Genomic DNA, 14532 nt, shown 5'->3' with positions numbered 1-14532 from the left:
GGACATGGTGTTACATGGACTCCTCGCGCGGCGCCTAATACTGTCCTTTTTGCGTCAACTCGTGTCTCCAACGTCCTTTTAAATTCATTTTAAGAAGTCTGGACCTATTTTGGAACGTTTTCACTGGCTTTAAGCATAAGTTCTTGCTTTTACAAGTCGGAACTACATACCCTATGAGAGCCCAAGCTGCAGTACTGCTCCCGGCCGCGTCCTGAAAAGTGGTTAAAACGACCGCCAAATTGCCAAATCTCCCTCTTTTCATGAATGGGGAAATGGTGAAAGGCTCGCAAAGGGTTTTGAATTTTTGTGGCTTATTCGACCCTGTCTTCCAAAATATGACCATTTAAGATTGAAATGGCAATATCTAGGAAAGTTTGCCAACAAAACCATGGTATATTAGGTCAGTTAAGCCCGTTAAGTGGTCTAGTGCATGTCCTGTAAATTGTCTATTGAGCTTCCACATCCGAATGTCAATTCTATTTTAGGAAACAAATACAAGACAACGCCGACGTTCTGCAAATTCAATCAACAGTCTCTGTTTTTATCCATAGATTCGAATTCCCAACAACTGTCGACTGAATCTAGCTACACATGTAATTCCAATAGAACGTTGAAAATATCGTATGACAAGTTATGTGATGGAAACGTAACTGGCTGCACAGTATGATGGATACAATGTTCTCATCATCATCATTTATTCATATGATATTGTGGTTCTGCTTGTAGATACTATTTGTCATCAAATAACGGTAGATGCGCGTCATGTAGGACACAAGTATGCAGGTTACGATGCGTTTGTGTATTTTAGCGCAATTGATTGGCTGTTGCTATCGGAATGTCAAGTTTCTGTTTTTCAGGCTCTTCAATAAACCACAAATAAAACTCCATGAGTCTCATTCGTTATTGCGAGTTGTTCTTTACATCTAAGCTGTTTGTATGTTATGTAATGTGTGTGCATTTACCTTTTGTGAGGAACTGTCTGTCTTTTCTATTTGGATGCTTCAAGTTGGCAGGAGTGGGTTGGTGGGAACTCGGCGGATAAGTAACCTGTTCTGGCCGGGTAGCTTGACACATCCCTTTTTCTTTCCCTCTCTCTTGTATGTTCTTTCAAATGATGTAAAAAAAAATGAAAACAGTGAAAAAAACGTCTTGTCTCTCTATTCTTGTTTTCCTTCTTTTTTTATTTTGTTATACCCCCATTAAAAACGGGGTGGACCAAGAGTGGTGGGTGGGAGTGAAGTGCTGCAATGAGCCGATCCGTTTTGAGTTTCGATTTGATCTGGATTTTGTGTCAGAGATATGTAAGCTGGGAAGTGAGTATCCTCCCTCAGTATGAACTGGTTAAGAACAGTAGTAAATGCTCGGCAAATATAAAATTACTTTTTGTCAAAAGGGTATTTCAAATATGTAAAAAGTTGGTTTTTCTTCTATTAAAAAAAAAACAGATATTCATTCCCTATTGCAATACTTCTAGTGCCCGTTCTGAAATGGTCCGTATCTCGCCAATGAAGCGTCTTTCTTTCCAAGGTTTGGCCATTCTGCGATAGCCAAACGAAATGGGCTCTTACGAGGTTTCAGTTTAGTTCATTCCTAGTCTTGTTCTTGACTTTGAGGCCTTTTCTGAAATCCTACCTACTGTATATGTATATCAGTTGTGAATAGCTGAGTTGAGTTTGAAACATTTATTACCAGAAGGGCACTAAGTCTTTAAAAACTCTTGGTGATAATCATCAACCCACACACAGACAACTCTACACACATTGTTTGGTAGTAAAATATGTATTGATTTCGGATTACATTTATTTACATGTATGAAAATATACATTATAATCATTAACATAATACCTTACAAAATAAGGTATTACACCTGAAAACTGAAGGTATAAGCAAATGCAGGAATAAAGTAACAGGAATGTGAATATAGCACACACTACCTGAGTTTAGAACTAGCATGTTTTTATCCTTCACAACATTTTACGTTATTGTTATGAATTACATCCATTCATATGCATTTCAATTGGAGCTGGAAAACACATTCTCATTCTGAAAATTATTAATACATTTACATAATTCCCTGTTTCTTCACTCTACTAAGTGAAAAGTTAGGACAACTTTTTTCTGTGCTCCTATATGAAAATCAGTACCAGAGAGGATGTTACTCATACAGCTGATGCTATGAGATGATAAACAATCCACTTAAAACTGAACATGGTAACCTGAACGATTCAACAGTATTTCATAAATAAAACATATAAGTATGTCGCCATATGAATAGACAAAGCAGTTATGCACATGCATATCTAGTACTGTATACGTTGTCCCGTACATATTGTCCCATATCAGTTCTTTAATTTCTTGTACTTCACTCATCATACAAATATACAGGATATCATCAAGAACATGATCATCATAAGGTCTTTAAAATTTGATAATACTGGTATTTCATCAAGTGCTGAGGAAACTTAAGTACATACATCACTTTTGGCTGAAAAGTGTAGCCTTTTCCTGACACAAAGCTAGCATAAATACATGTAACCGTCACTGTATAATGAACAGTCTACACAATACATGGTACCCTCTACATAAAAACAGTAAATAAATGAAAGGAAGTTGAGTGTGTTTAGGATTTGAGTCACAATCATACTTTTTTCCAGTAAAAATTACGTGAAGATCAAAATATAATGTCATGGCAATGTTACCACCTTCATAACTGAAGTTTGGGGCTAGTGGTGTTACTATGTACAATACCATTGACTCAGTGTAACACACATTATGTTATTGCATCCAATATGGTAAAATCAAGCCTATGAACATCAGTTATACATAACATCGCAACAATCTGTTCTTATAAAGGTAAATTTAACAAACACATATAAGTTATCATGCAATTACAAGATGGCTGATTTAAAAAAGATTAACTGCAATATCATTTCTAAAAGTGGGATAAAAAAGACACTGCTACGTAAGCTTCAACAATATCATCAAATTTTACAAAAAGGATACATTTTTAACAAAATAAAACTGGCAGTTTCCACAGTAAGCATGAAACAACAGTTACTGGTTTGTTTCATATCAATAATCTCAGTTCTACAACTATAAAAATAATTCTAAAAGTGTGCAGTATTAAAACATACCTTTCTAAAGAAAACAGCAACAACTTAAAATACAAAACAGTTTTATGATTCAGATACATAACTTATTTTTCTATAATAACTATGGAATGTGACTGCATTTTTAAATGTTACTACAAAAACAACATTTACAGAGCGAAGACACAAGTTGGACTGTACAAAACATTTCAACATGGCACACAGACACACACAGTAGCTGCCTCCAACTTCAGACTTGAGTTGCAGAAATCCCAATCGCATATATGATTCTCAAGTCTACACTTGATACAAGACTGACATCAAATACAAGTACTTTATCAAAATAAGTACTTATGCGACTTAAAAACACCCCTACTGTCTATGTGGAATGATCCTAAGAAGCCAGATCCCTAACATATATCAAGTTTGTCTCACTTGCCAATAGGGGTGCTACCAGGCTGCCTTTTTCCCTTCCCATCTTTCTTCTTCAAACTCAGACTCATTGTCGGAGCTATAGCCCTCGTTGTAGTGTCCATAGTCCCTCCCCCCAGAGCGCCCCTTCCCCTTCCCCTTACCTTTCCCCTTCCCCTTAGTCCTGGTTTTTCTCAGGATATGCCCAGTCTTCACCAGTCCCTTTCTCTCCCCCTCTGTTTCCACATAGTGTAAAGTGTAGCTTCCCAGTTCATACTCCTCCGAGCAGCTTTCTGGTACGTTTCCCGGTAAGGGCGGAAAAAGGTCGCCCGGTCTGAGCGCCTCCGTGGGTTCGCTGTCCGTCACTATTGATGAAGGCGGTAGTTTTTGAGGTAGATCGCGAGAATTCGCACTACTGGACGTTGTATGTGTGCTGTCTACATCCACACTACTGTCACTGAATGTTCTCCTAGGTAAGGGTCTACGGCTGGTGGAGGAGTTTGGAGGGGTTCTCTGAGAGGAAAGTTGTTGGAGGTTGACACCCCTTTCAAACTGCAATGCCCCTGAAAAAATGACATAAACAACATAAAACAACTGATACATGTATATGCAGCTCTTCTCCTGCTTTCTCCTAAGGATTTTGTATTGTTGTATTACAGTTGAAAACAGCCCAAACAAATGGAAAGCATCCCAAAATCTGTGTCAGTGGAAATTCAACTAACATCAATCTGATGTATTCTCATGCACTTAATTTTGAATGCAGCAAGAACACATTGGTTTGTTGTGTGTTTAGGATTTATTGGTTTATGAGTCTGAGCTTGCTGTATTGAAATATCACAATATTATATTATCTTACAGTAACAGATCAGGTCCAGTCTATGGATTGAAATCACACAGCAAGCTGTTTTATTGATTTCATCACACAATATAGATCATGCAGTCACAGTACGCATGTATTACCTGGCGGCTCGAGCGGGCAAGGGAAGCTGATTTTCCCCTTCTTGGTGTCGAGCTGCGGAAGCCTGGCTGCCGGGTACTGCCTGTACAGCTCCTGCCGCAGTAGCGCGGTCGCAGAGTCACCGCTCAGGCTGCCCTCCTGCAGCTGAGAACTGGTGTACGACCCCTGTAGGTCGAACTGGGAATCCCCATTGCTGGCCTGCAGGTCAGGGTGGGAATCCCCGTAGCTGCTAGGGAGGGTTTCTGACAGGCACTGGCTAGAGCTGACAGACACGACTTGCTCCGGACGCTGTAGCTGCAACTGGCGGAATATCTCGAGTTCTAACTGAGATCTGAAAAAGAACAACAAAACATAAAATTCTAGACGTTCTCTCAGAATGATTCCATCACACAGTCTATCTCCTACATGTACTACTAGAGTGAACCTGAAATGTTTTTCCTTGACAGAAATAACTCTCTCATTTTGGAGTCATTAAATGCTGCAATTATTGATTGATTAACCAGTTAACTAGATAACCACTGTGCTAACCTGAGCTGTTTCTCCTTGGCTGAGAAGGCTGGGTTATCCGACTCTTTTCTCTGCTGCATCAGGGTGGACATATCCGGTTCCGTCTGGTACATACCGGCTTCAATCTTCTCACAGCGTTCCTGTAGCCGCTGGTCCTCATACGGGCGGATCTGTAGCCATGACAACAGGCATGTTTCCATGGCAATCACTGAAACTATTTTAGCAGATTAGTCCAGTCTTAATAGAGACAAAAATATACCAAAATGCTTTCCGCATATTGCATAAAACCAGGCGAAGACATTCGCAACCATAACATATGAGGGACTTACATATGAGTAAGTCAATAATAATGCTTCAATCAGTGACTCGGACCTACATGTAGTCTCATGATCTCGCGAGACTAGGTCATCCCATGACTAAGATGTACTGACATCAAAAATTTGGAGGCACATATTTTACACGTTGTCACAGATTGAAGAATTATTCTATTGAGGATCCACTTTATATTGAGGGAATCAGCCTTAAATGTGTCTTGTACTAACTAGTAGTACATTTGCTTTTCAAAATAGACAAAAGCTGATCTGCAAAAAAAAACATTTCCAGTAAGTGGTATTCAAATATAACCCTTTGTGTTAACCAGTTCAGATAACCAAATGACAATTTGAAACCATATACTGTTCCTACAGCTACAAGTAGAAACCAAACTCATTATTTTGTTGTTGATAAGCCTCCCCATTGCAAGGCCTTCTCACTGTGCAGTTATTTGCTTGCAATGGCAGCCATATTGCTGGTAGCTTCCCAAAGTAACTTGGTGGTGATTTCATTAGGTCTTGCAATGGCACAATGTCAAGAAAAATAATGCAATGTAAAACTGCTTTTATATTAAAGCTGGCATAACACACAGGCTGGATACCACATTAAAATGAATGTGAGAACAGGCATACACGATGGAGACATACAAAACAATGTTTGGCAAACACAGTTATATATATTAAGCATCGCTTGAATTAGTAAGGGCCCAAGTTAAGTTAAAAATAAGTCATGGAAATAAATGAAGAAATTGGCGGTAAAGTCAAAGTACTTCCAATGTATGGTTAGGTATGAATCAAGACTTTCCAATTTCATTAGCTATTTTTCTTATTTTTTACACGACACTACAATGTATACAGATTGAGAGAGCAGCAAAACACAGAAAGAAAATCTGAAATGACCAAATTCAGCCGCCACGCCATGCCGAGAGTTCTATGCAGTTTTCTTTTCCTTCCGCGAGAGAAAGTAGTCTGTTCCATGACTCCGGGTGTCAACACCCCTCACAAGAAAGCTTGTCGCTGGAGTATACAGCTGCGTATCTTCTTAATTTCTTGTCATTCACAATATTTTAGCCTCCTTTTTAGCTCATATAGATTTTTGAACCGATTGTGTATCGTTTTCCTGTCACAAATACGACCCCAAATCAGGTGACTTTCGCGTAAATTCCCCTGTCGTTTTGAACCTGTTGTAGATGTCAAACCAACAGGAAATCTGCTGCCTATGAAAGAGCAAACCTTCTAGTTTCTGAAAGTATAAGATTTATCACAGATTTTTGAGACGTAATGCATTTGCCCCGATATTCCGTGAAGTCATGACATAATTTTGGTTCCAGAATAGAACGCACCGGGTTTGACGATTTAGCAATTATCCAACCGGGACAGATCCTCACTCCGTAAATATTAAAGTTAATGACCTGAATTTCTGTACGGTGGTCCCTAGTTTATGAATTCCGAGTTTCAAGTCAATATACCAACCCGAAGTGATCTAAATCTAACTTCAAAATTTCTGACTGACTGCCGTAGCGAACAGCGCGCCGTTTTGAGACAGTTGTACGTTCCATGAACCCCGGGCGTCGTGACTACCTACCAAAAAGCTTGTCGCTCGAGTTTACAACTATGTACAATCAATATTTCATCACGTTCACAATTTTTAAGGTTTCCGTTTTACTCCTACGTACTTTTTAAACCGACTTTTACCTCTACCCGTTTGATGATATGATCTGAAATCAGTTGATTTTAGCGCAAGTTCCCCGCTGCGTTTTACCTCACAACAGATTTCAGAACGAAAGGAAATCTAGTGCGTAAAATGCACCGCAGTCTCTTCTTTCAGGTGGTATATGGCATATTATCAATTTCGAGGGCGAAAAAGGCTTAAATTTGAACCGCGCGAGGCCACCTCATCAGAGGCGTCCGAAAAAGAACGCTTCAGCGCTGGCATCAGCGCCCGTTCCACAGAGCACACGCCGGACCCGCACCATTGTATTTACGTACTAGTTACCATAAAACTAAGACTCCATTTGCTAATTCACTCCGTCTTCACGTGTAGTTTTTCTTTAGGCATCCTTTGAAAACACTGGAGAGATATATTGGTGCTGATACTTGTGTTAAAAGTCGATTGCACTCGAATCAACCAAACCAACGACTTGCAACATTTGGATTTGAAACAGTCAAAAAGGTGACCTCAGTAAAAATGGAATTACAAACCTTCCCAGATTTCAAACCAACAAGATTTTCACAAGAGGTATAGTATAAGATTCAGCAATTCTGGCGCACTAGTCATTGACAAAAGAATCGAAGGCGTAATGCATTTGCCCCGATATTCAAATTCGTCGAAAATTTAGCTCATAATGGCACCACCATTTTGCCAATTTCACTGTGTAACAAATATGATCAGGAAACTAGACATAATAGTTATAAAACCCCACAAAAATGGATCATATCGAGATTACATGATATTCCTTTATGACACATATAACGCAATCTTGGTAGAAAGGCCGGGAATCAGGTCTAAAGCAGCTGTAAAACTCGGATGAAATTCCATCCACCTGACGCGCTAGAAGCGTTTCCTTAGCAACGTGTTGCTAAGGACCGCGGAGCGATTCGAACTGCATAGAAAACCTGTTCGAAAACTGTTCGATTTAGGTCATGGCGTGCCGGCTGAATTAGAGAGTTAATAGACATAGCAGACTTTAGGATTAGACCAAATAAGAGTGTTAATTGATATTGATGAAATGCAGACAGAGCAGTTTGAAACTGTTAGAAGAAAGCGGCTCCAGAGAAGACCTTGCCCCCGCTCACCTCGGAACCACCACTAGAAATGCCATCGTCCCCTACCCCATAGAACACGTCAATGTCGTAACACGAGCACGGCTTGTCCAGGATGCCCTCCTGGCTACAGATGGCGTTCATACGGAAGAACAACTCGTCAACCTGGTACTCAAACTCTGCCATTGTGTACTCCTGGAGAGAGAGAGAATAACACTGTGAACATTGGACCAATTTGGACAATACTGAAAATCTTAAAACTTCTGCCGTTGTTTTATTTTTGGAGTTTTTACAATGACCCCTACAACACAAATTCATGACACTGCAATATGTCTCCTTTGCATGACTACTGTAAAATAAAGTTTTGATTGTTATACAACAGTGAGACCTACTTTCCTCTCCTACCGCCAAATAAGTCCACTGCAAAAGTAACTGAATTCACAGTAGCTAATAGATAATCATATATGCTCATAATCATTTACTTTAGCTACAACGTTTTCTTTCACATGTTATCAGGTCCATCAGTCATATCTGTGAATAATTTTATCAGCTTGGAAAATCCCTGGATAACCATCAGTTACAGCCTGATACAATAACTAGAGTTCGGCGACCTCATACCTCCATGAAAATTTAGAGCTTTTGTAAATTTCATGCAAATGACTAAGACATTAACATAATTTATGCATGGTGTTGTTCATCATTGACAAACGTACACATGTCACAATTATAAAATTCCCATTATTAATCATAAAGCGGTTTTGCAATTTTTACATAAATTATGCAAAAAAGTTCCTCATTACCATATTTAGTATCTGCTTATATTCCACCTATCATAATTAACATGTGTTACATTTATTGAAGTCCAGTTATTGAAAACAATGGAATTATACAATTTCCTCATTAATTATGCAAATTAAGTCCTCATTTGCATAACATGTATATCATTATGAACATCTTTGCCTAAGGTACCCGCATGCCTAATATGATGCCAATCCGTCAATCCTTTCTGCAGTTATCCTCTTTGGAATGTCTTGACAAAAACGCCCCTGCAGTTCCTAAATTAAATGTTAGGGGGCTGAAATTTGCTCCACTTTGTCATGACACTGAAAGCTATCTACCACCCAAATGTCAAGACCATATCACGTCAAAGACAAGAGATACATAGAAAAACTGCTATGATTGAATGTTGTCATTAATTATGCAAATTTGCTCCTACTTTGCATAATTAGCATATCATCTTGTACAGCATTGTCCAAGGTACCTACATACCAAAAATCATGAAAATCCGTTGTTCCCTTCTTGAGTTATCTTCGTCAGAAGTTTTTGACAAAAATGCCCCTGCTATCCCAAAACTAGACGCTAGGGGGCCCAAACTTATGTCACTTCTTCCTGAGCACAAGAGCTATATAATACTTAAAAATCGTGACCATAGCATGTTCAGAACACCAAGATAGCAAAACCGGAAGTTGCGCTGCAGTACCAAGGGGAGCCGCTAGGGGGCCCAAAATCTAATCATTTCCAGCTTTCATCATACACTAACAACACACCAAGTATGAAACCAATCCACCCAGCCGTTCTTGAGTTATTTTGTTTACACACACACACACACACAAACACACAGACAGACACACAAACGCGGGGTAAAATATAACCTCCATGACATTTCATGGAGGTAACCATACCTACATGTATCCATTGACCAGTCCTACAATATTGGAAGTCATAACATTAATGTTTTGCAATGACATTTCCTTTATCCACAAATCTTGAAACCATTGGGGTAGTTTTATTTTGAATTCACAGATTTTAGTGACCTCTCCACCACGACGATAAAATACTGTGAAAACCTCCCTTGAGTGATATCGGGTGCCATATCCACTACCACCCAAACCACCTTGGATACCCATAAAACTACTGGAAAACTAAATGACTTTAGAAAACATGATGAAATATTACACAACAAATCCCACTAAGAAGTCGCCACTCACCGAGGGGACCACATTGGGACCCTTGGGCACATCCCCCTGGGGTGGGGACTTGAACCCCGCCCACATCAGGAACTTCTCCCAGACGTAGGTCGCCATGGTGATGGACGGAGACTCCGTCTTGGAGCGAATCTTCACTACCCTGTACGCTGAAGTCAGGATGCCAATGATCTGTCAACAGAAACAAAATTAAGTGTTACACCCACGACAATACACTGCAGAGGTTTGAATCACTTAGTCGCTGGATCAACAATTGCATAATTATGTTGTGAATATTGCAGTCTAATATGATTCATAATCATTCAAGTCTTTATCACATAAGTGCTAATGACGTTTTACAATATCTTTCCATAGAAGGTAAATACCCTGGTAAATGTATGTACATGTAGAATGTACTCTCTACGACTGATACATAAAAATGTTTTTTGCTGTCCTTTGTGACATGAAAAGTAGAATATTACATAACTGGCTTTGCAGTAAGCAGAAAGTCGATCGAGATACATTCTACACAAAGGCAATTAGTGCTGGCAGACTTCACTCCCTCAAACCAATTCTGACAGAAAATACAGGAACTGTACTGTAGAAACATACATATACCAACATGCCTAAAACAATACTGTAAATGCAGAAATGTTCGCGGCGGATTAATGTTCGCGGTTTTTGTGGTGACCACTTCACTGCGAAATTAAAACTACCGCGAACATTTTTCTATTATGGTATGAGACTGCAGTCTATGGTGTTACCACGAAAAGTCCTTTTTCCCGCCACCGCGAAATTAAATCCCCGCACTTGGGGGTGAAACTTACCAGTCCAAGCAACAGAACCATGACTAGAGCGAAGAATGCAGCCAGGTACAGGCCCAGCTGCCAGCTGTGCGTCTCCCGTAGCGTGTCCAGCTGCTGGTGCCCGACAGCTGTGTGGCACAGCGTCTGCAGGGTCAGCCAGAACGTGCTGAAGTTTGGGCTGTACTGGCCGAACAGCAGCGTCCCCAGGTGGCTGAACGCAACCAGTAGACTCAACAGCCACAGCTGCAACAATTTACAAATCACATATCAGCAAACTACAAACTATGAATGCAACCAGTTAACAGCAACAGATAACATAGCTGCAACAAACAAAATTGGTTGGCTGGCACAAAAGGCAAAGGTACAAATACTATGTTGGCCCCAATCCAATTAAACCAATTCTATCTAGCTTCAGCATTGTATATTCACCATGTACACGTGTTACCGTCATGGACAAGTCTGCATTGTGACGATTCATGAAACATTTTGTGTTCAGCTTACAGCATACTGTATAGCAGCCACACATTGCAAGACTTGGACACTCAAAGTAGTTTTTGACTCTATGTTTTCTTCACTGGCTCTTGCAAACATGAATTAGCAACGCACAACTTACTTGACAAATTGTGAACATGTTTTTCAATGGCTGCGAGCGATTTAGCTGTCCACATCTTACAAACCACAGTCTTATGCTACCACAGAACGTACCATGAAGGTGAAGATCTCCCATGATGCCCTGTTGAAGACCATGCTGAACGTGGTAAAGATGCTGTAGAACCGGAGCAGGTGCAGCATCTTCAGCATGAGGAGCAGCAACATCAGGCCTGCCAGGGCCGACACAACCTGCGGGGATTCATCATGTTTCCAAAGGTAAACATTCTGTTTTCGCTGGCCTACCTCTTTCTTCTGTCGTCAGCCAATCAAAACTCAGCACAGCTGATGACGTCAAAAGCTTAAACATTATATACCTCAGAAAATCAACGTGATGTAGTGTAGACACAAGTAGCTCAGTCTGAAGTACAACTGTCTATGATGCTGAAGGATGAAGGTTGTCCCTAGTTGGAAGTTTTCTTATTTTCTTTTTTAGACATATACACATAAAATTTCTCATAGTATCATAGTGCTAAGAATCAAGTACATGTTTAAAAGCTCACAACAATAATTATTAACGATGTCAATGAGTAAAGCACTTTGAGTCCCACCTGGTCCATATCAGCAATATGTGACAGATCCACGAAAACCTCATGATATGTCACCAACAGTCGATCCACCGCTGACCACGCGATCACGAACCGGTACACACAACAGCCGAAGTACGAAACAGCGACCAAGATCACAGACAGCTGCATGACAGAGGACGTACAATGTTTTGTAAAGAAACATTTTCATTCACGTTAAATGCTGATCAGTCTCTCACAATTACAAAGCAATATGAAGGTCTAAAAAAATCATGTTCTATACAGAAAAATGAGTAATAATTTTCAGAGTAATTTTGAGTTTCCTCACCTGTAGCCAGTGCCAGGGGTTACAGTAACACCCACGTTTCTCATTCATGGCTTCACACAACTCACTCTTGATGGTGTACAACACAACAGCCAACATCACGAGCTATGGAAACAAATATAGATAAGTACAAATTTCTTGTGATTGTCTCCACTATATATACATGCCATATTTAAACCAAGACATTGTTTCAACAACATACAAGCATCTTGTAATGTTTGAAAGTACGAGAAAGATTTATAAGGCTACATGTAAAAATACCTCACCTCACAAGCCATGATGAAGTAGTTGTAAGTCCCTGCATAGCGGTACAGGGTGACAGCTGACACCAGGGGCAGGGTGTATGCACCACCCAGAGATGGCAGCTCAAGCAACAGGGATACAGTACTGCCGAAAAATGGTCAACACTCCCTTTAACATCATGTACTACCACTACCATGGGGCATCAAGTTACAACAGGAGTCGTAAGTAGGCAATCGCAGAGTATACACCTTACTTTCATCTAAACTTTTTAAATAACATAGTACAGCACATGCAATGTCAAGAATTTGAATACTTCCAATACAATATCCAAATAAGCATAATAGACTGCAAATCATAAGCAAATAGTTTTCATTCTTGATTGTTTGAACCTTCAATCCAATAGCACGAAATTCTCATGGAGTATATAATACAGAAGGGAGCTGATAATTTTTCACTTACCCAAACATGTTAGTAGGAGGGTTGTAGTAACTAAACTCCACAGCCACTCCTCTTGTTTTCTCATCTATCCACTGTTGGCTGTGCAGCTCTGAGAGCTGTGTCTGGGCTTCAGACCTTCAGAAAACAAACATCAAAATTAAAGACCAAATTAGATTGGTTGGTATGAACCCCACTATGCTGTAGTTACATTTCATATTGGACATGGAGGCAATCAGTCCCCTTGCATACATTTAAGTCGATGTAAACAAAATTGCCATCTTTTCTACACTAACCATTGCCACACTATTTGGCAGGGACGTAATCACACGAGCAAATTGGTGCTAAAGTGGGATGGATGCCAAGTCTTCAGAGGATGTCACAATGAAAAGAAGTTAGTACTGTAAGTTCATTTATTACTGGGGTAACTTAATTAAGTGTATGTCTCTACTACTACTACTACTTCTACTACAGTACTACTACTACTATTTATTACGGGTAACTTAATTAAGTGCATGTCTCTACTACTACTACTACTACTACTACTACTACTACTACTACAGTAACTACTACTACTACTACTAGGAGGGGAAAGGAGTTTATTACAGCATTTTACGAACATGGCTGAAACAATTGTTTAGTACAGCAGAAAAATAAAACACACATACATGTACGCAGCATTATAATTGCACCGTAAAAAAACATGAAAACAAAAACTACCCCAAACAATACATCAGTATAGTTCAACCTACCTTGACTTGTTCAGAGCAACCACATATCCCCCTCCATGGTAGTATGAGAAGTGTCCGGAGTGTCTGGAGCTGCGAGCGGCAGTGTACACCCAGGAATCGTTCATCCCATATGGCTGGGTGTCTCCGCTGGAGAAGGTGTAGTCAGGTCTGCACAGCTGCGGGAGGTGGGAACTGTACTGGGGAGGGACCTGGGGAGGGGGGCAAGGTCACAGCTTCAGTCTTGAAGGTCAGGCGAAAGGACTCAACTACTGACTGTTTTTTCTAAGTGTTGTTTCCATAAATGCTTCCTTAGACGCGTATAACACAAAAAGAAAAACTGAGTTTAAGTCAAAGTACATTGTACGATTTTTACTGTATACACAACTATGAGCAACAGCTTTACTGCAGTGCTCTAAATACTTTTTTCAGCCCGGTTGCCCAGGTGGCAACCTGAGTTAAAAGCCAGGTGACACCATCAGCCTTTCAGGTTGCCCCACTTCCAAGTTATTACTAGTGCTTCCTTCAAATCAGCTACATATCCATTATCTTTTCTTCCAACTACTAATGTTTCATACTTATCAAAAAACAAATACAATCATTATAGCTTATGCACATAGGATTTAAAATCAGTGCCTAGCAAAATGTGGTTGTGTTTGGAGGTGTGCACATGGCTATTTCTAGCACTGGCTTTACAACAACACTAACCACGCATGTCTCCTCTGTGACCCTGAGTTGTCGGAGGGTGACCTCCCCCAGAAGCACACTCCCTCCATCAAAGGTTCCTCCCTGGAACAGGAAACAGTGCAAGACAATA

General features: G+C 40.1%; 1 protein-coding gene across 1 annotated transcript in view; it reads right to left on the bottom strand.

The window, feature by feature from the left end:
* Window positions 1-1772: 1772 nt before the first annotated feature.
* The window catches only part of LOC118424005 (polycystic kidney disease protein 1-like 1), a gene marked incomplete in the record, with an annotated part of 42710 nt that continues 29950 nt past the window's right edge, over window positions 1773-14532 (bottom strand). The window contains 13 exon segments of the mRNA XM_035832385.1: window positions 1773-4063; window positions 4461-4789; window positions 4987-5135; window positions 8073-8234; window positions 10028-10195; window positions 10831-11052; window positions 11515-11649; window positions 12009-12149; window positions 12313-12414; window positions 12576-12696; window positions 13012-13125; window positions 13740-13927; window positions 14424-14504. Coding sequence (XP_035688278.1) covers window positions 3540-4063; window positions 4461-4789; window positions 4987-5135; window positions 8073-8234; window positions 10028-10195; window positions 10831-11052; window positions 11515-11649; window positions 12009-12149; window positions 12313-12414; window positions 12576-12696; window positions 13012-13125; window positions 13740-13927; window positions 14424-14504 — 2436 coding nt within the window.

Source organism: Branchiostoma floridae, chromosome 10 (assembly GCF_000003815.2).
Source record: "Branchiostoma floridae strain S238N-H82 chromosome 10, Bfl_VNyyK, whole genome shotgun sequence".
Classification (NCBI taxonomy): domain Eukaryota; kingdom Metazoa; phylum Chordata; class Leptocardii; order Amphioxiformes; family Branchiostomatidae; genus Branchiostoma; species Branchiostoma floridae.
This window is presented reverse-complemented; position numbering and strand designations above follow the sequence as displayed.